This window comes from Malania oleifera, chromosome 4 (assembly GCF_029873635.1).
Source record: "Malania oleifera isolate guangnan ecotype guangnan chromosome 4, ASM2987363v1, whole genome shotgun sequence".
In the NCBI taxonomy this organism is placed as follows: Eukaryota; Viridiplantae; Streptophyta; class Magnoliopsida; order Santalales; family Ximeniaceae; genus Malania; species Malania oleifera.
Window position 1 is genome coordinate 72,185,020 of NC_080420.1, and position 23,099 is coordinate 72,208,118.

General features: G+C 38.2%; 1 protein-coding gene across 2 annotated transcripts in view; it reads right to left on the bottom strand.

Moving 5' to 3' along the window:
- LOC131154017 (uncharacterized) overlaps positions 1–23,099 on the bottom strand; it is an 81,458-nt gene that overhangs the window by 30,880 nt on the left and 27,479 nt on the right. For both annotated transcript variants that reach the window (XM_058106469.1, XM_058106470.1), the window contains exons 5-6: positions 2,144–3,488; positions 688–782 (exon numbers count right to left, since the gene is read on the bottom strand). In XM_058106469.1, the coding sequence (XP_057962452.1) occupies positions 688–782; positions 2,144–3,488 (1,440 nt within the window). The remainder of the gene's footprint in view (positions 1–687; positions 783–2,143; positions 3,489–23,099) is intronic.

A 23,099-nucleotide genomic window follows, 5' to 3' on the forward strand; every position in this document is an offset into this window, starting at 1 on the left:
TGGGCTAGATTGCCTTCTAATCGGAGATCCACCACCGAGCACTGCATCTTGGTTGGAATTAATTAGGTTTCATGAAAAAGTAAGAAACAAATTGTAGTGACAAGGTCAAGTGCTGAATCAGGATATAGAGCTATGGCTCAGACTACCTGTGAACTTGTCTGGTTGAAGAACATATTGGAAGAATTGCGTTTTCCGCATTCTCAACCTGTGAAGTTGACATGTGATAATCAAGTTGCTCTTCATATTGCCTCCAACTCGATCTTTCATGAGCGGACGAAGCACATTGAAGTTGATTGCCACTTTGCTCTGGAGAAACTTGTACACAAGCTCATTACAACCGCTTATGTGAAGTTGGACACACAGCTTGCTGATTTGTTTACCAAAGTGTTGGGGGTTCTTGTGTTAGATTCATTTGTTAAAAGCTAGGAGCTTATGACATTTATGCTCCAACTTGAAAAGGAGTGCTAGACGTAATGTATTTCGTTTAGTATGATTATTATTGTGTGTTAGTATGTTAATTAGTGAGAGTTAGTAAGGGTATTATTGTCATCAGAATGCATTTAAATTTGTATTATAAATAGAGGGAGAGACCTATCTTCAAGTTAGGACATTCAATTTTAATCAAATCTTAACAATATCTTCATAAATATATAAAGAGAAGTTGAATATTAGTTTTAGAAGACACACCTGGCCCAACGATTTTAAGATCAAACTGCAATCATTCAATGTGCAATCCATTAAGTAAATTAGTGGAAGCCTCAGCATAAATTCTTCCAAGTTATCTGTGACATGAAAACATAAAAATGTACAGGAAGTTATGCCTTGACATAACATTTGTGCTATTATTTTGTACAGAAATAAATACATTTTTCAAGACATCAAAGTCAAGAAACTTTTACCATCTGAATTCCAGTGGCACTCGACAGCATGTATATACATTTCTGCTATCATTTAGTACATAAATTTATACATTTTTCAGGACATCAAGGTGATGAAATTTTTACTATTTGAATTCCAGTAGTGCTTGACAGCATGTACACCAAAATATCAAAAATGTTTTGAAATGGAAATCAAAGCAAAACCAAGTAAAGCAGACTTCTCTGACAACAGCTGAAGACTACAAATCTCAAGATGCAGGAGAACTGAACAAATTACATACATCAAGCACAGCCTGCTGGGCAATACATGTCAAAAGATTCTGAAATCAAAGAATAGAAAGCACAAAATGAAACTAATTCTGGAACTGTGGAATATATGTGGAAAGCCCATATTCAAGTAGAGGATTCAGCACTCATTTTTAAAAAAATAAACAAAAACAAAAATATTCAGAATACATGCTTCTAGCCCAAAAGCTATCTAACATCAGCACGTAAAAGCAAGTCTTCCAAAAAATGGGCATTTGGCCTCCACTGTCCACTGTCTAATCAAGAGTTATTAAAAAAGCTACGGAAAAGACACCTCTCCTTCCTTTCTTCCACAACTCCAGTAACATATTCCTATAACTATAGTGTACTATATCACTATAACAAAAGAAAAAAATCAAATCAGAAAAGACACACAACCCAATTTTCACCTAAAAGTGGAGCATACCCTCAGGCTTCCTTGCTCCTACAGTAGTTTTCAAACACAAAAAGTTATTTACATTGATATTCATCAAGAATTAAATTCCATAAACTGTATCAACCAAGTCCACCTCCACTGAGGTCTGACCAAGTTGACAAGTTAAAACTTCCATGAAGTCCCACAGGCTTGCATACGTTGCTTTCCTTTCAGAAATGATGTTGCAAAATAAATACTAGAACCCAGTCCACCATAAAGGGAAAAAGAACTGTTCAGTTTAGTGAAAAGATTGATGACAATGGGACAGTCTATTCCATGAGTTCCAGTCATTCACAGCGTCAATTATGTGAAAAATGTTTTCCTTTGAGTTAATCATATCAATTAGTCACTTCTACACAAAACCGCTTGACCTAATTAACTAAAGAAGATAAATTCCACATAGCAATAACAGATGTATTTACTTGAGAAGCTGAAATATCAAAAAGATGAAGAGCAAGAATAATAAAAAATGCCAAAAAAAAAAGGACTAATTACGTAAATACAGTCCTTATTGCAACTAAATAATTTTAGACAAACAAATTACCACAACTAAATAAAAATTCTCCTTTCTCAGATGCATTTTTCAGCTTGTTCATGTATCCCTTCAAGGCCCGGTAAACTTCACGAACAACCAGTTCCATTCTCTGGCAAAAGCCACACCAACTATTGCTAAAAAGAACTAAAACATCCTTCTTCCAAGCATTGCCTGCATTTTGACTATCAGACTGATTGGAACCAAGAACCATCTCAGAAAATGTATGAGCAGTAACTCGAGGAATAGAGTCCGCCTCATGAAAATCAAGATTAACAAATGGTGGATGTTTAACCTCTCTATGTTTTAAAAATAAAGTCTCTGAGCGTTGATATGGAATAAGACTACCATTGCGAAACCCGTCAAGAAAATTAACTAGGGCTGAATAGCTGAAAACTGTATGTTCTGGGAAGACATAATGTCTATTTGAAATAGGATCAATTATCACCACTGAAGGAATTTTTGACCCAGCAGTTAGAGCTCTAACTAACCGATAACTGCCATCAGAAAAAAAAAAGGAACCCTTGAGAGCTGCAGACTGCTGCTGTTCTCGCAAACAGTCAACCTCTGGTAAACCTGGTTGCTCAACTCTTACATCTTCAGCATTAGTAAGTTCATCATTTGAATCGCAGCAATCAGATTCTAAAGATATTACCTGTGCACTTGAATCCACAACAGTTCTCTTTTCTTCACTATACTGAGAAGAAGATCCAATACTTGTATGTTTAGATTGTTCATGCTCCCGAGCAGATATACTTTCCGTAGGTAGCAACTCATCATTGTTCAAATCAACATGATTAACATGGTTTTCCACTGTGTGATCCGATGAAATGTGATGTAATTGAACATCTTCTATTGGTGATGGTAACATATCAGCTATTTTTATGTCAAAATCGTTAGAAAGAAGTTGGAAGCCTACCTCCTTTGCGGGTGACTTCAATTTTGCTTCCTTCTTGTGCTGGAGTACATATTCCAAAATCTTCTGCAAGGAATTGCTTTGTACATCTGAAGCTATATTATCCAAAGCAACATGCCCACCTTCATTTATTATCATAATAGAGATCGTATCTTTCAGTCCTGCTTTCTGAGAGGTTGGAGACAGCTCTAATTGACAAGGTCCATGACTGCTCGTCGATACTTGATAACCCTGGAAAGTGGACTTCTCAGGCTTGTCATTGTTTTTCCCAGCCATCTGGTATGAAATCTGATTGTGCACCACTAGTTCTCGGAACACTTTAAGAGCTTCCTTACTCTTTCTTCTAATTTTTGATGATTCAGATGATCTATCTACAAAAAGAAGTATTGATGGCCTATTTGCAGGTAATGCAGGATCAAGATCGAGCCCATCACCCTCTAGCTACATTAGGTACGAATGAAGTAAAAAAAATCAATACAGCATAAACATCATATTATAGTAAAAATAACAGCAGAGCTTCCTAGGCTCCTCTAAGAAAACAATTGGACGCATAGCAGCTAAACACGATTATGTAACTTATACAATGGATATCTCTCAAAACAAGCTGAGCATGTAACTTATACAATGGATATCAAAAAAAAAAAACAGCTGGGTAGGACACACATTGCCAGAGTCACCAGTTATGTTGTATTATTACCATATGTGAGTGATATGATAGTAATGTACAGGTATTACAGTCATTATATTGTTCATGAGATATACCACTGTTAAAAAGTTTCCAGCAACTTCTACAGAGAACACTGCCAGATCAAACATACATGACAGTTGTTCACAGGCGGCACCAAAGTGCCAGTACCTGAAAGATCATCATGGACGCACCCCTCCCCCCAAGCCTCATGTGCCATCACAGCCCAGCGGCTCTGACGCCACATACCAGCACATGGGCTTCATCAAACCCTATTTTCAATCCAATTTGGTTTTCATGGTTTGGGTCTTCATATAGACCACGATATCAAGTTGATTGCTATGCTTTAAAGCCCAAAGTTTCAAATTTTTTTTCGTTGTTCGCTCATGTTTGGATCAGGTACAGTCTGCCAGTGTGTGTCTAGTGGCTTCAGTGTATAATTGTAGGTGGTTGAGGTCATGGGTGTGGGAACAATAATTATGCCATTGTTTTTGCGATTCAATCTGTTGATGTGATTGTTTGTGCTGTTTCTTGTTGGTATGCTTCTTATATTCCCTCACTGATACCACATATTACATTAGAGAAATTGAATGGAAATAATTATCAGCGGTTTAGGGCTGTCAAGATTTATTTGACAGGTTTGGGATATATTTAACTCCAACAACCTGCCCTGCATGTATGATCACTCCCTTGAGCACTTTCAACTACAATAGCAGAACAGGAGTGTCACAGAGTATACAGCAGACCCGAAGCATATCCATGAAAAACTCAACATCATGCAACCCATAACAGCCGATGTTCGGTAACATGCAGAAGCAAAGGGAACATATGACAATTCTTCGGGTCTTAGCTGGTTTGAAACCCAAGTTGGAGCCACTCAAATCTCAGATTCTGGGAAGCACAAGTTTACCCCTTTTGATGATGTTTACTCTCATGTACTCCATGCCTCCTCCAGTGCTCATCCCTCAGCTTCTAGTACCCATACCCAAACTCTGGTTCTGAGAGTGAGAGGTCTGCATTTGTCACATAGATAGGTTCTGGAAATCAAATGGGTTGAAGCAGAGGTACCTGGAAATCATGCAACCCATAACAGCTGATGTTCACACACAGAAGTAAACAGATCATATGACAGTTCTGTGGGACTTTCGCCGGTTTGAAACCCAAGGAGCCACTCCAATCTCAGATTCTGGGCAGCACAAGTTGACCTCTTTTGATGATGTTTACTCTCATGTACTCCACACCTCCTCCAGTGCTCATCCCTCTTTTGATGATGTTCACTCTCATGACTTTTGGTGAGAAAGCCATGGAGCAGCATACTCAGGTAAAGGAAGAGAAACAATAGCCAGAAAATTGCGGCAGCAGCAAACATATAATTCAAGTGAAGTTAGATACTCAGGGCATAATTGCAGGGAGTTCTATCCCGAGTCAACAGTATCACAGTATAAATAGGCATGTGATGCATGCAAAGCTACAAACTCAGGGCAAAGATGACATTGTTCATATTGCAGGGAGTTTTAGCTCGAGTGACCAACAGGATCATGTGGGCCTAGGTGCACTATCAGACCACCATTAAGGTCTAAATTAGACATTTTGGTATTTTATGCATTCATTACTACCAGTAGCAAGGTTCCTACTATTTTTCAAGTTGCAGTGCACAGCAAAGAGAAAAATGGATGGATGAGTGTTATGGTGGAGGAAATGAAAATATTGCATAAGAATCAGGTGTGGAAGTTGGTAAGACTTCCAATGAGGAAGAGGGTGATAGGATGCAATGGAGTGATGTATCTGTTGTTTGTCAATGACATGTTATTGGCTGGGAAGGCTTTGATTGAGGCTAATCAGTTGGGAACTATGTTGAAAGGTTTTGACATGAATGTTTTGGGTACGACCAAGAAGGGTCTTGATTTGAAGATTCGCATGGACAAAGCTGCAGCAAGATTAGTGTTATCTTAGGGTGACTTTGTGGACAAGGCTGCAGGGAGATTGGTGTTATCTCAGGGTGGCTTTGTGGACAAAACTACAGGGTTTGCCGTCTCAAGGGGGGTTGTGAAGAATTGATGTGAAATGTCTACCGCTCGGTACCCAAGGACGGACTGTGATGTCCGATATATGTCAAAGGTCCCCCATGATGGTGCAATGGGGTGTTTTGTCAAGCAACAAAGTGGTCCTTCAGTTGTGAGATTTGTTGAAGACTATGCAGGGAGCTTTGGTGATATAAGGCTTACAACAAGTTTTGTGTTTACTGTTGTGGGAATGCCTCTTTGGAAGCCTAAGGCGCAGTCTCAGGTTATTACATCTACAACTAAATCAGAGTTGATGGTAGAATCCGAAGCTGCCATGGGCAAGTTCAAGCATTGCTTGGACTTGGTGTTTGTCTCCAATTGCTAGACGATAGGCGATCCCAACCTAACATCCCAAGATCAAGGTGGAGCAGTGAGTTCATGTTTTTGATTTCTCCTAGAGGGCGTATATTCGCCAAGGTGGAGACTATTGTGAAATGTGGCTCACATACTGAGTGGAAAGCATACACAAAGGGAAATCATGAAGGAAATCAAGTAGCAGCAGGGGAAGTCGTCAACGGTTTGGAGCAGTATTTCTTACAAATTACATTCTGTATAAAACCGTCAACAATTTGGCTCGGGATACACAACGCAGATTTCAAATTTTGAAAGGGGACGTTAAAATGGTTGGAGTTTGGAGGGAAAACGTCGGAGAAATCTATTTGTATGTCTTCTCATATGTATTTGCAGAGGATGGTTGAGAGATGGTTGTAATAGTTGGGAGGATTGATGTATTGTTCTTTTAATTTGGACAAGAAGATAGTGAATCCTTGTCGTTTGCTTTCATGAATGTAGGCATTATTGACCCACGTGCTATTTGTTGTTCTTGCTTTCATATAGTTATTGTGGTTGTGGATTGTTCTATATATTCATCATTTATTGCATTGTGTGTTTGATCCTACACAAATACATTCCGTTGTGCAATTTGTTTTTCACAACAAAGCTAAATACAGATCATTTAATAATTTGTATGATAGATTAGATACAAAAGAAGGGAAAAGAGATATATTTAAACTTGCTAAAGCTAGAGAAAGGAAGAGTAAGGACTTAGTAAATGTAAAATGTATAAAAAGTGAGTATGATATTGTCTTGGTTAAGGACGAAAACATTAAAGAAAGATGGCGAACTTACTTTAGTAAGTTATTTAATGAAAACCAAATATAAGGACTAAACTTAGATTTGACAAATAAGGAAAAGACTAAAAATATGATATTTATTTACAAAATTAGAGTTAACGAAGTTAAATTTGAGCTAAAAATGATGAAAAATGGGAAAGCTATAGGAGTGGATAACATCCCAATTGAAGTTTGGAAATACTCAGGTGGTAATGAAGTTATATGGTTAACTAATTTATTTAATACAATTATAAAGACTAATAAAATGTCAGATGAATGGAGGAAAAACACTTTAATACCTATATACAAAAATAAAGGAGATTCAAAATTGTAATAACTACCGTGGAATTAAACTTATGAGTCATACGATGAAACTATGGGAAAGGGTAGTTGAACAAAGATTAAGGTTAGAAACGAAGGTCTCAGAAAATCAATTTGGTTTTATGCCTGGGAGATCTACCATAGAAGCTATATATTTTTAGGAAGATTAATGAACAATTTTAGGGAAAAGAAGAAAGCCTTGCATATGGTATTTATTGACCTAGAGAAAGCATATGATAGGATATCTAGGGAAGTTCTATGGTGGGTTTTAGAAAAAAAAAAAAAAAAGGTGTATGTAGAAGATATACTGATGTCTTTAAGGATATGTACGAGGGAGTAATAACTAGTGTAAGGACTATAGATGGAGAAACTAGGGAATTTCCAATCACCATAGTTGTACATCAAGGATCTGCTTTGAGCCCTTATCTTTTTGCTTTAGTGATGGACCAACTAACTAAGAGTATTCAAAAGGAGGTTCCATGGTGTATGTTGTTTGCAGATGATATTGTATTATATTGTATTAATTGATGAAACTAGGGACGGAGTAGAGGCTGAGTTAGAATTATGACAAAAGCTTTGGAATCTAGAGGCTTTAGGATAAGTAGTAATAAGACAGAATATATGAAATTTAATTTTAGTAATAGTAAGAGGAATATTGGAGACAAAGTTAAACTTGATGATGAAGAAATAAATAGAACTAATACATTTCGATACCCTAGATCTATTATGCAAGTTGAAGGAGAAATTGAAGATGATGTGATGGATAGAGTTAAAGCAGGTTGGGTAAAATAGAGAAGTGTTTCAAGTGTGCTTTGTGATCGTAGAATACTCTTAAAATTAAAAGGGAAGTTTTATAGGACGGCTATAAGACCAGTAGATCAGAATGTTGGCTGACGAAGAAACAAAATATCCAAAAAGTAAAAGTTGCTAAGATGAGAATGCTTAGATGGATGAATAGTATAACATTGAAAGATAAATTAAGAAATGAACATATTCACGATAAGTTAGATGTAACTCCTATAGAAGATAAGATAAGGGAGGGGTGACTTAAATGGTATGACCACTTGCAATGTAGGCCACATAGTGCGCTAGTGAAGAAGAGTGAGTTAGTTACAGTGGAGGGTAGTAGAAGGGGTAGGCGTAGACCTAAAAATAACTTGGAAGGAAATAGTGAGTAAAGATTTAATAGCGCTGAATCTGTCAAAAGAAATGATCCATGATCCCATAAATTGGTGGAAAAGGATTCATATAGCCAACCCGAACTAGTGGGACTTAAGGCTCGGTTTTCTTTTTGTTGTTGTATCCAAGGTTTCTGTAGTATCAAGCATCTCAACGATCATCTCATCACATAACATCTTTTGCTAAAAAAGGTAATCCTACAGTCTGCATGTCATCTGCTATTTCTCCCACTAGTCCTTGAGTTATCGATCACTAACCATATAATAGGTGTAACCAACTTCTTTTCTTCTAGTATACTAAAAAACTACCTCAAGGTACCCTTGCTGATGAGTCCACTACTGCAATTAAGGGCATAGGAACAGTAAATCATACTCTTGCCAGCGCTTTTTCTTCTGTTATGTACATTCCTAAATCCCCTTTCAATCACATGCAAGTTAGTAAGCTAACAAATTTAGTGAATTATTCTAAAACCTTCTTTCTTGATTCTCTAATTATTTAGGGTCTAAAGATGAGGAAGAAGATTGGCACAGGATAGTGCGGCTCGTGGACTTTACTACTTTGAGTTGCATTCTACTCCCATTGCCTACACAACAACGGCTATACCACTTCAAATCAATTGTTGCCTTGGTCACTTGTCCTTGGACAAGTTCAAAGCTAGTTCCTACCTTGACTTTTCTGCCTAATCTTGAGTGTGAGTCTTGTTGATTAGGAAAACATCATTGCTTTCACTTTGCTTCCCAGGTCAACAAACGGGTGGTTAGCCCTTTCATGCTAGTCCATTTCGATGTTTGGGGTCCTAGCCATGTCATGTCAAACTTGGGTTTTCGATACTTTGTTACATTTTTCGATGACAACTCCAAGATAACTTAGTTGTATTTAAATAAAGATTGTTCTAAGTTGTTTAATATCTTTTGTGTCTTCTATTTTTAGATAAAGACTCGATTTGATATGCCAATAAGGATACGTAGTATTGATAATGCAAAGGAGTACATTAGCGCCTAGTGCACTACCTATATGACTAATTATGGTATGATCCATCAGTCGTCTTACTCCCACACTAAACAACAAAATGGAGTTGCAAAGGGGAAAATCAGACATATTCTCAAAATCACTCATACCCTATTGATTCAAATGCATGTCCCCAAAGTTTTTTGGTGTGATGTCATGCTCACTGCTAGCTCTATCATCAATAAATTGTCCTTTGTCCTTGGTGGTAAAATTCTATATTCAATTATCTTTCCTAAGGCCCCTTTGTTCTACCTTTCTCCTCGTATATTCAACTGTGTCCTTTTTCCATTAGTTAAATCCAAGAATGGATAAGTTGGATCCCTGTGCTATTAAATGTATTTTTATGGGCTATTCCTCTACCCAAAATAGATATCGATGTTATAGCCTTACTTTACCTCAATTTTTTGTCTCTTCTGATGCCACTTTTTTTTTTTGAGTTTGCATCATACTATTATGATTCTTTGAGTCTATTGACCTTAATGAGTCCTTTCCTCTGCCTTACCTTTCAAATCCTAACCTATTATTTGTGCTCAATTCTCCTACGTATTCATCTAGTTTGAGTCCTTGTCACTTGATCATCCCAATTTACAAGCATGCACATTGGAGATTCAAAGGAGGAGAGCCACCTCCGGCTTCTATATTTCTACGCCTCTAGTTCCCTCATCAGATGATCCTATTTCCTATGATGTTGATCCTGCTATAGTTGTTTGAAAAGGTAAGTGCGCTTGTACCCAACATCCAATCTTCAATTTTGTTTGTTATGATTTCTAGTCACCCCTGTATTACTATTATGTTAGTACTCCGTTTTCTTTTTTCTCTTCCAAAATCTATTTCTAAAGCCACATCCCATTCTAGGCGGAGGACTACAATGATTGAAGAGATGAGGGCGCTACATAATATTGATAATTAGGATTTCGTATCTCTTCCTCTAGATAAGTATGTGGTTGGTTGTCGCTGGGTGTACACTGTGATAGTCAATCCTGATGGTTTTGTGGCTTGTTTGAAGGCCCACCTTGTTTCTAAGAGATGTTAGCCACAAGGTTTCATTAACCTTGTTTTGATGACAATAAACTACTATGGACTAATGGCTTTGTGCTTAAGTTGTTTTCTACAGGATTTAAGTCATTAAAGCTAAAGAAAGGTTAAAGAATTGAGAGAAGAAATTGATGACTTTATTTGATTTATTTGTATTGTTTTCCTCTCAATTGTAATGTACTTTATATTGTAAATTCATGAGAAAACATAAAGCATAGCACATAAGGACCTAAACTGAAGAATTGGGAACAAAGAGTAGAAGAAACCCTGGCCTTGTGCCAAGGGTGGTTGACCAGCCCAAGGGAGTGGTAGGCTAGCTCAGGCAGAGGCCAAAGGCGGCCAACAAGCTCCTGAAGGCAGTTAATCGGTTTGACAAGTTTTGCTTGTAACAGTCTTCTACTTGTCTCTAACAGCTAGTAAGTAGTCGATTGGACCCTGTAAGCGATCAACCGGTCTGACAAGCCAAAAGGCTTCAAAGGGCCAAAAACGACTAGTTTTCATCCAATTTCTATATATATGCCCTCCTAAGCCTTAAGAACATTAGAGAACTAATATACACTGAACTACCAAGTGCTATTGCATCAAATTCTCTCCCAATCTCTTCTTGTGCTTTATTTGCTTACTTTTGAGAGAACACCAAAACTCTTGAGTCTTATATTTGTTATCTCTTGAGAGTTTGTCTTGAGCTTTAAGTTGTAAATCTTTCGTTGCAAAGATATTTGATTTGTAATCTTTCTTGTGTTGGTGTCCTTGCCTCTTTCAAAGCAAGATGCTTTGGTTTCCTTGTCTCCGTGAAAAACAAGGGGTGTAATTGGTGTGCTTGCCACCATGAAAGCAAGGGGAACTAGTGGAACCTCAAGACGGTTGGTCTTGAGAGAGTGGATGTAGGTGGGGATAGTCGAACCACTATAAAAGTGTTTGCATCTCTCTTCCCTTCTCGCTTTGAGTTAATTGCTTTTATATTGTGTGATTTGCTTGTTTGTTTTAATTTTCTTTAAATTTTGATATCAAGCATTTAATTTTTATTAAACCCAATTCAACCCCCCTAGAGGGCTGCCTTTGGGCCAATAATTGGGTATCAGAGCGAGGGAACTTCTTTTAAATTTTTGGCTTAATAGTCTTTGAGTGGTCCATGGCAACCACCAACATTGGCACTGAGGCATTCTCCACCGTTTGACCTCCATTCTTTAATGGAGAAGATTTTGCCTATTGGAAAAATAGGATGACCATTTTTCTTAACTCCCTTGATTTTGAAATTTGGGATTTTATTCAAGATGAATACAATCCCCCAATCATTGTGGGAAATGATGAAACCAAACCTAAGCCTAGACACTTGTGGAATGAAAACGAAAAACACACTCATCAAATAAATTGTAAAGCTATGAATATTTTGCATCGTGCACTAGACTTTGGAGAATTTAATCACATCATTGGATGTACCTCTGCTCATCAAATTTGGCACACACTTCATGTGACCCATAAGGGAACCTATAGGGTAAAATTGTTCAGGATAAATATGTTCACAAAATATGAAATGTTTGAAATGCATCTAAATAAGAAATTAACGATATGTTTATTAGGTTTACTAATATCATTAATGCTTTAAAATCTCTTGGCAAGAATTATGCTAATTTTGAACTTGTGCAGAAAATACTTAGGTGTTTGCCAAAAGAGTGGGAGGCCAAGAAGAAAACATTTGCACTTGAGGAGTTTCTTGGTTCCCTTCTTGCGCATAAAATGGAAGCAGAGACGGCGATGGACTCAAGAGACAAGAAGAAAACATTTGCACGTGCCTCAACAAAAGAAGAAGAAGAAATTATGCGCATCACTAAAAAGTTCAAAAGATACCTCAAAAGGGAGAAGGAAGAACAAAATGAAGAAGCAAGCAAACACAAGAAGATTACTTGTTATGAAAGCAAGAAGCCAGGGCGCCTTCGAATCGAATACCCATATCTCAAGAAGGAAAGGAGGAGATTCAAAAAGAAGGCTTCCAATGCCATTTGGGAAGATAGTGAGTTTGAATCCAACTCCAACAAATAAATGGCGAATCTTTGCTTCATGACCATTGAGGACAAAGATATGGTAAGCTCCCTATCCTTGAATGAAAAATTTCAAGATGAATTGCCTAATACCCTTAAATTTGGAACTTGATTGAAAATAGCTTTCCTTGAAAAATGAAAATTGGGCCTTTTCAAATCTTTTAGCAATTTTCAAAACATGTTTTGTGCATATATTTTCTATTTTATGAAATATATGAAAACATTTTGAGTTATAATTCTTTGTGGTGTTTTAATGATAAATACATATTTTGAATATTGAGTGCTAGCCTAAGTGGCTACATGATCCTAATTGTCGTATTTTGATGATAACAACCCATTAGTGGTTCTTAGTTAAACTAATACTTGCATACTAAGCTGTGATAGGTGTAAGTGGCAAAATCACACTGATACGGGTTTTGTGCAAAGATCAAGCGAACATTCTCATAGGCAAAGATCGAGTGGACACTCAAATAGGCAAAAAGATCAAGAGGACACTCAATCGGAAGATCTCAAGCACATACTAATGGAAGCTGTTGTAGAAACATACGTAATGGGGAGTGTTTGAGGTAGTATTTGTTGTAACTCTTGTAGTTTTGTTTCACACATGTTTATTGAGCAAGAGTTGAGCAAATTGCATGTGCATACTAGGTCATAAGAGCATATAGGATTTCACTAAGTCATAAGTTTAATACTCATGGTTTTCAAAGACAAAACAAAGAATTTGACGAAAATATCTTATACTCAAATGTATTTTAATGGAACAAGTTTAAAATCATCCTAGTGTTGTAAATCTTTTATATACTTGATCCCGGTTGGGTTAAAACCATTTTAATGCACCTAAGTAAACAAGAAAATCAAGTCTGTAAAGAAACAAGGCAAACCGTCGATGGTTTTAGGTAGAGAGCTAAATGGATTTTAGCCTAGAAGTTTGGGGAAATCCGTCGACAGTTTGCGTCGGATTCTTAATCCAACGGGCATAAAATAGCTAGTTTTCAAATTAAACAATTAATTTATTAGCACAACGGCCATAAAACAGCTAGTAGCTCAATTTGCCTATAAATACAAGTCCAAAGACTTGTTTAAAGATTGATTTAGTAATTCATATATTACTCCCAAGCACACCACATTTTAGTCCACCATTCTTGTGCTCAGAATCTCTCTTGCTCTCTAATCTTGTAATGATTCATTACTTGAGAGATTTGTGTGACGTTTGTATCGTATCAAATATCGCTCATTCAAGGATCTTTGTTTTTGTATTTCATATTCATCTTGTAAGGGTTCTTTGTGAACCAAGTGTTTAAGGGATTGGTTCCCTTGTTTGGGCTCTTTGTGAGCAATAGGGATTGGTTCCTTTGTTTGGGCTCTTTGTGAGCAATAGGGATTGGCTCCCATCTGAAAGTTCTTCGTGAACCAAATTGCAAGGGTTCTTGGTGAACCTTGCTAGAAGGCTCCAAGTGAGCAAAAGGCATTCGTTCCCATTTGTAAAGGCTTCTCTGCCGGTGAAGGAGGTTGATAGTGGATTGTGGAATACTTGAGTGTCTCAAGGCGTAGACGTAGGCAAGGGGCTGAACCACGTTAATTGCTTGTATCTTGCCAAGATTTATTATTTTGTAGAGGAAAGCTAAAATACGCAAAAAAGTCCATTCACCCCCCCTCTAGACTCGACTCTAGGGCCAACATTGAGCATGTTGATGAAAATTTGACATTATTTTATGTTGAAATGCTCTTTGTAAAAACCCAATGCTTAAATCTTGAGTTTGAATGCACTGATTTTAGGGTGGGGGGGGGGGGAATGCTTGGATTGAATATCATATTTGATTATGTAATTGTGATCAAGTTTTGGAAAATTGATCATAATGAGTTGCGAATTTTGAAAATATTGAATAAGTGAAAAGATGAGCTTGAATGAATACCTTAAGCACATTGGATATAAAATGATGAGCTAAGCGTATTGAATATTTTATTGTGTTAATTAAGCAATGTTAGGTCTAGTGTGAGAGAGGTAGATCAATCTACCCACTAGTCTCTGATATCTCTCTCTATCCACAGGCTTTCCTACGTCTTACGTTCTTTTTCCTGCCTCAATAGGAGTATCGCTTGGTTTACAACCAAGCATGCCAGTCTCGGTCAAAAGGTCAAGTACATACTTTCTTTGGGTGACAATAATTCCCTTCCTTGATCTGGCAACCTCTATTCCCAGGAAATGTCGCATTTGACCTAGGTCTTTTACCTCAAACTCTGTGGCTAAGAACTTCTTCAATCTATCCACCTCTTTTGTGTCATCTCCAGTGAGAATGATGTCATCGACGAACACAATCAGGATGGTCCTTCCCTCATTGGATTGTTTGAAGAACATAGTGAGATCTAACTGCCCTTGTCGGTATCCTTGATTCTTTATCACCTTTGCAAATCTATCAAACCACGCCCTCGGTGATTGCTTGAGTCCATACAGAGATTTCTTCAATTTACACACTCTGGTTTCTTCTCCCTCCTTGCAAAATCCTGGTGGTAGCATCATGAACACTTCTTCTTCTAGCTCATCATTCAAAAAAGCATTCTTGTTGTCAAACTGATGGAGTGGCCAGTCCAAGTTTGCTGCCAAGGACAAGAGAACTCATATAGTGTTCAGCTTTGCTACTATTGCAAACGTCTCAATGTAGTCAATACCGTATGTTTGAGTGAACCCCTTTGCCACAAGGCGGGCTTTGTGTCATTCTACTGTGCCATCAGCCTTGTACTTTACTGTGAACACCCACTTACAACCCATTGCTTTCTTCCCCCTTGGCAAAGTCATCACCTCCCAAGTTCCATTCGTTTCTAGTGCCCTTATCTCTTCCATCACTGCCTCTCTCCATTCTGGAATCTCTAAGGCATCTTGAATGTTTTTAGGAATCTGGGTTCTATCAAGGTTAGAAGTAAAAGCACGACACTTGGCAAAAAGAGCATTGTAAGATACAAATTTTGAGATAGGGTGGAGCGTACATGAACGACATTTTATAAAAGCAATGGGTAAGTCATGTTTTACTTGGTCGGGATTGGAGTCGGACTCATGAGGAGTTGGAATTATCACCGGTTCTGACTTTTTCGGTGCTTCGGAAGTGAGGGTCTCATTGGACTTTGATTTTGGCCTCCTTGAGTAGACAATTGTTTCCCTATTTGTTTGTATTTCCGCATGTCCCCCTGAGCTCAAGTTTCCTTGTTTACTAGGCGAAGGAGCAGATATAGGGTATGGAGTGGTCTTGAAAATAGCAATATCGAAGTAGTATGAGTTTGAGTGGCCTTTGTTCACACTGTTGGTCGTCATTCCACACTCCCCCTCAAGTTGGATCATAGAATGCTTTTCTGAATGGTGAGCTAGAAGAAGTGTTCATGATGCTACCACTAGGATTTTGCAAGGAGGGAGAAGAAACCAAAGCATGTAAATTGAAGAAATCCCTGTATGGACTCAAGCAATCACCGAGGGCGTGGTTTGATAGATTTGCAAAGGTGATAAAGAATCAAGGATATAGGGTATGGAGTGGTCTCAAAAACAGCAATATCGAAGTAGTCTGAGTTTGAGGGTCGAGCTTTACTCAAGGACTCCCCCTGAAGCGAGTAATGGTATGTTTGAAGAAGGTGACATCCAGGCTAACTTAGTTTCTAGGAGATCGGGTCATAGCATTTGTAATCGTTCTGTGTGGGAGAGTGACCAAGAAAGATACATTTAAGTGCTCTGCGATCCAATTTGTTTTGCTTGGGCACATGAATGTGGACAAATATAGTGGACCCAAAGACACAAAGCGGAAGATGTGAGCCGAGCCTAGAGTTGGGAAAAGTCTCTTGGAGTTTTTGGAGCGGAGTTGCAAGGGATAGGACTCTACTAGGCATTCGGTTAATGAGGTATGTGGCTGTCAAAATTGAGTCACCCCAAAATTTTGTTGGCATGTGAGAGGTGAACAATAGGGCACGAGCAACTTCAAGAATATGTCGATTTTTCCGTTCAGCAACCCCATTTTGTTGAGTGTCAACGCAAGAGCTTTGATGGATAATACCATTCTCTTGAAGATTCGTGCCCAAGCAGTGATTGAAATACTCAGTACCATTATCAGTACGAAGGATTTGGATTTTTGTGTGAAACTAGGTTTGTATCATTGAGTGAAAATTCATGAAGACTGATCGAACCTCAATTTTATCAGTCAATAAATATACCCAACACAGACGAGTGTGATCATCAATAAAAGTAATAAACCATTTTGTATGGTTCCTATTAGGAGTACGAGAAGGTCCCCATAGATCACAGTGAATCAGACTAAAAGGCCTGGATGGTTTATACAGAGATCTAGAAAAAGTAGTACGATGGTGTTTGGCAAGTTCACACACTTCACACTGAAAATCCAAGGCAATTTTATTCGAACATATTGAAAGAAATAAGTGTTGCAAATACTGAAAACTAGGATGTCCCATCCTTTTGTGCCATAAACAAAAGTTCACTTTCCCTAGGACTAGATGCAGAATTACAAACAGTAGGAGGACACAGTCAATTCACATTAGCTTTGTCCAAGTAGTAGAGCCCGTCACATTCCTTAGCACTGCCAATCGTCTTCCCCGATGATAGGTCCTGAAAGACACAATGGGAGGGTAGGAATTTAGCTGAGCAATTAGACTGTTTGGTTAACTAACTAATAATAAATAGCAAATTGCACGATAAAATAGGAATATGGGGGGCATGTTCAAGAGTAATAGAAATACGAATACTCCCTTTGCCAACGACAGGGGACAGTCCCATTGGCAATTTTGACTTTTAAATTATCGGCACAAGGTGAGTATGTTGAAAATAAATGATGAGCATCGGTCATTTGGTCAGATGCACCAGAGTCAATAATCCAAGGGGTAAAATGAAGAGTGGTACTAAGGGCTGTCAAAAAAGTACCTTTGTGGGCTAAAGAGCCAGATGACATAGTATTAGCAGACTGACCCGAGGCTTGGAAATTGGAAAATAGCTCATATATTTTCACAAGTTGGCCGGAATTAAATCCCCCACTAGAAGTTGTTGGGCCATGGGCTTCTATGGGTATTTTTTTTCCTGGGTTTCGGTGGACTGATGACCATGGGCTTTATTGGGCTGTCTGGGCTTCCAATTTGCAGGCTTGCCATTTAAGGTCAAATCGGTGTCTTTAGTATGGCCCATTTTTATTTTTATTTTTGCAATGCTCACAATAGGTCCTTCTGGACTGTTTTGGGCTAGATCCAGTATGAGGCCCACGGGTTATAAGAGCTAATGCCTCGGGCCCAGACTTGTTTTGCTCCTTCAACATCATGTTCCTCCTACTTTCCTCACGCTGAACCTCAGAGAAGACTACTCAAACTCACGTCATCAAGCTCTCGGTTCAGCCCTGCCAGAAACTCAAATACTCTCTCATTTTCCATCTTCTTGAAACGTACACTGTCACCCATGCATTCCTATTCCTCTTCGCAGCTGAGATCGAGTTCTTGCCAAAGTTCGAGCATCTTGGTGTAGTATTTCATGATTTCCCGATCTCCTTGCTTTGTCTGCTATAGCCGCATCTTCAACTCAAAATCTAGGAAGCATTTTCAGCATCGGACTATGTCTCACGCACTGCATCCCACACATCCTTTGTCGTCGGGAGAAACAAGTACGTTTTGCCAATGGCTAGCTTCATAGAACTTATCAAGCATGACGTTGTCAAGGAGTTCTCGGACTGCCATTTCTAGGATGCCACTGCCTCGGTAGGAGGTAGTCGCCAAGTCTTGCCAGTAAGAAAGTTGAGCTTTCCCTTACCGTCGATAACGAGCTTGATTGACTGTGCTCACTCTCTATAATTCTTACCATTGAATTTTTCAACAGTAAGATGAAGTGGGGGATTCTTGAATACGCCGCCCAAGCCCATGGACGAGGTTATCTCCGACTCTCCTTCCTGGGTTGCCGACTAGCTGGACTCATGGCTGTCTCCTTTTTGGGCAGCCAAGGATTGCTTAGGGTTTTAGAGTAACCCGAGCTCTGATACCATGTAGAGAATGAGAATGAATTAATTGTATATTCAATTGTGTATTCTTTACATACTCGCGTCCCTATTTAACATGTACACAAAAAATAAAATATGGAAAAATAGAAAGGACACAACTTGCAGTTGAGATGTGTAGTTTAGCTTCGGTGGGGGGTCTCAATTTAGAATCTGGCTTGTGGCAAGATCTCATGGTAGGTAGGCGGCGGTGGCTCACCTACCATGGTAGGTGGCTGTCATTCACCAACTGTGGCCATCATTCACACTACTAGCCGTCATTACACAAATAGCATTGTCTATAAACTAAAGATGAGACAACTACCCCCCCCCCCCAATTATCCACATCAAACCCTCTCACAAAACCTTTATCAAACTGTCTTATCTATCATTTTATTTACAAAATCAACAATGAGAACAAACAAAAAAAGGAGACAATAGATCCCATTGCCTAGTGCCTAAAATCCTAAAAAATACTAAAACCAAATGAAGAAAAAAAATAGAGACGAGGAAAAGAGATGTAGCACGAAATCACCCAAAAGTGAATCCAGACCCATTACTCAAATAGTATTCGGTATGACCATATGAGTAAAAAAAAGAGATTAAATCTGAGCAATACACTTCCAAGGACTCAAACAAAACATCCTAGTTCCCATATTGGTAGTCCACCCATGTACCTACTTGCCAAGTCCCCCCCCCCCCCCCCCAACAAAAAAAAAAATCTTAGACCCACAAACAATCTTCCTGCCAACCAAATCATCCCTCTTCTCCCATACCCATAACAAAAGAATTCTTGATAAACAAGGAAATCTATTAAAGAAAGAGGAAAATAGTGCAACAATTGGTTGGGGGAGGGGGGGGGGAGAGAATTGGAGGATAAGATATCCACTAAAAACAAAAGAAATAAGCAAAATAAAAACTCCAAATACCAAAAATTACAATCAACTCTACTCAAGGAAGACCACCCAATATTGTAAATCTGCCAAGGGTAGATGATGAAAGATTTGTCGAAACCCACAAACTCAAGAAATACCACTCTAATCCAAAGCAAGTTAAGAGGGGTGTCCGAGTTCTCAAAAATTTTGGCATTTCTCTCTAACCAGATACATAAGATAGCCATAATCAAACCCCTTAAAAGCCAAAGAATAAAATGCATTTGAGGAGGAAGGACAAACCCAATTCCCACAAAAAATTCCAAACAATTTTGTTTCAAAGAGATCAAGAGAAGTGACAATCTAAGAACAAGTGAGAGCAAGTTTCATAACTCTTGAACAAAGGACACACACATCATGTAATAATCTATATTTTTGAGCATGTCAAAAGAAAATCTATCAAAATTTTCTTAATTTTACTAGAAACTCTACTGTAATTCTAAAAATAGGCAAATAATAAAGATGGATACTAGAGTAAGCTTGAATAAGGGCGATGCGACCACTTAGAGCGACTGAAGCACCCTTCCACCCATTGGAGCACTTAGGCACCTTCTCCACCAACAAAACCAAGAGACCTAAAATCACCCCCTAAGGGAACCCCTAAACAAGTCAAAGGCCACTATAAAATACCACACTCAGATAGGAGATATTACTCTAGATGATGACAGATCTTTGGAGTTGGCTTCTTTAGTAGGGTGTGCTATCTTCAACTTTCTTAATCGCATTTAGGGGTTTTGATTCCAACAAAAACTTTAAAAATAGACAAAAACTAAAAAGATATTACTCTAGATGGTGATAGATCTTTGGAGTTGGCTTCTTTAGTAGGGTGTGCTATCTTGGATTTCTTTATCGCATTTAGGGTTTCTATTGGGAGCTAATCCTATGTCTATGGGCTTTTGTGATCTTGACACGTGGAAGGGTTTCCTTTTTCTTCAGGTGGTAGAGTAACTCTTATCAAATCTTGTCTTACTAGTATTCCTCTTTAGTTTTTGTCTATTTTTAAAGTTTTTGTTGGGATCGGACTATTGACAAAATCATGAGATACTTTCTTTAGCCTAGAGTGGGGAGAAGAAAGATCATTTGGTTAGAATGGAGGTGGCGTGTAAGTTTAGAAAAGAATGGGGTTTGGGTCTTGGGAATTTGGAGTCTAGAAACATTTCCTTAATGAGTAATTGGTTCGGCGGTTTCCTTTAGAGGGGAACATCCTTTGGCATAAAGTAATTAAAAGTAAATTTGGCATGCAAGGAAATGGATGGGATACCAATGTAGGTTTTAGATCTTGTTAGTCTCTCGAAATTTATATCTCAGCTTTAGCCATATTTTATTCCTAATACTAAATTTAAGGCGGGCAATGGGATGAGTATTCATTTTTCGAAAGACCCTGGGGTGCAGGATTCTTCTATTTTCATGTTGTTTCCTCATTTTTTCTTTCTTCATTACATATGGCCCAAGTTCTTCTTTCCTTTTTCTTTCCAATGGAGAGAATTTTTCGTGGGACTTTCATTTCTATAGATCATTGAATGATAGAGGGGTGGAGTTAATTAGGGGATTGTTGTCCTTCCAATATGAAGCATGTGAGGAAGTGGGTCCTGGAGTTGTTGACCTGAGAGAACATGTCCTATTCCTTTCATATGATTTGGAAGCCTTTTATTTATTTCACATGATTTGGAAGGCCAAAGTTCCCTCTAAAACTAAGACTTTTATTTGGTTGGTTGTTCCTAATAGAGTTAACACTAACAATCTGTGGCAGAGTTGGAGGCCTTCTAAGGATCTCCGGACATGTGTGTCATTTGCTTTGATAGTTATGAATCTGCCTCCCATTTGTTATTGCATTGTTCTTTCTCTTGGAGGATTTGGAAAAAGTTTTCTCTGGAGTTCCAAAGGAGCAAAGACAAGGCACCTCCATGGAGATGTGGTTTGTTTGCTGTTTTGTGTGGTATTTGGACGGAGAGGAGCAATTACATTTTTAAAGGGAAGAAGACTTCTCAGGTTTTCTTTTGGGATAAGATTCAGTATTCACCTTCTATATGGGCCGTTGCTGCTGTTTATTTCAAGAAAATTATTTCTGGATGTTCAGCGTAGTTGGTCTGCTGTTTTGTATTAATTGTTTTGCTTTTCTACTTACATTTTTCTGTTTTCCTCTTCTTCTTCTTTTTTTGGAAAATTCCTCATTCTCCTGGATTGTGTTTTCTCAATCAATATACTTCTTTTCTGATTAAAAAAAAAAAAATGCCAAACCCAACTAAAGAAGCCATCTCCAAAGACCTATAGAAACTAAGATTAATAGTAGAAATCCAACGCTTGCCTAAATTTATTTTAAACCGGACAGCTTCTCAAAAAAGTTGGATTCTAAAAATGACTCTCTATGATCACCTAAAACAAGAACAGTATCGCTTGCAAACTGAAGATGAGCCCTATCTATCAGTCTAATCAAGACATCACCTAGAAGAACAAACAAGAAAGGAGACACCTAGTCCCCTTGCCTAACACCTCTCAAAGTCGTTAACAGCTCCTTAGGTTCACCATAAATAATTAAAACACCTCCTTATCCAAGCACACCACCTCTCCCCAAAACCCTTCGTAGCCAAAAGCATATCCGAAAAAATTCCAACTTGATCTTAAGAAATCCAGTTTAAAAAATGACCCCCTTCTTTCCACTGGTGAACACCCTCTCGGCTACCTCATTAGCTCTTGCCAATCCATGATCTGTCCACCCCTAACAAAACCACTTTGGGCCTAAGCCACCTAACAAATAGTATCTCCTAACACAAACACTGCCTATCTACCAGAACCTTAGCAATGATTTTATATAAACAAGTCCCTCAATTGATAGGGTGAAAATCAGCAACATTAATAGAGCTATTCTTCTTAGGCAACAAAGTGATGAAAGCAGAATTAATGCTTCTACCCAAAACCACATTAAAGCTAAATGCATTAAAAATATTCAACAAATAAACACTAACCACATCCAAACAACCCTTAAGAAAGTTATTAAAGTCATCCAAACCTGGATTGTTATCCCTATTCATCCCAAAAACAGCATCCCTCACGGCCTTCACCTAAAAAATCCTTTTCAAACTCACCTAGGTGCTAGAAGTAGGATTCCATTCCAAACCCTTAAACAAATCTTACCATCGTCCTCATTCTGCAACCTCATTAGCAATCAAACAAGGCTCAAATGTAAAGCCACCACCCCAATCTCCAAACACCCCCCCCCCCCCCCCGGGGGGTTCTAATTCCTTGATCAAATCCCTTCTCATTTTGCCATAACACATTAGAATTTTGAATTGAAAATTGCAATAACCTTTTCTAACCCACTTAAATTTTGTCATTTACCTCCAACTCCTCACCTCCCTAAAGATCATCTCGTCTAACTCATTTTTCAACAAACGCACTAAGCCTACTAAGAATCTAAGAGACACATTTCTTCCACCTTTCTAAATGCTAGCCTTCTTTGCCTTATTATCTCCAAAAACTCCAACGATCCACTTCTTCAAAACATCAATGCTTGAGCTTTTCCATAAGCTTAAAACCTTCCCAAACCCTCTGAGTCACGCCAAGTATTCTTAATCAAAGGATAAAAAGATTGATAATCAAGCCACATGTGTGGTTTGAAATATGTCCACAAATGAGGAAAAGGAAAAAATAAAATAAATAACATAAATAAAAATAAAATAAA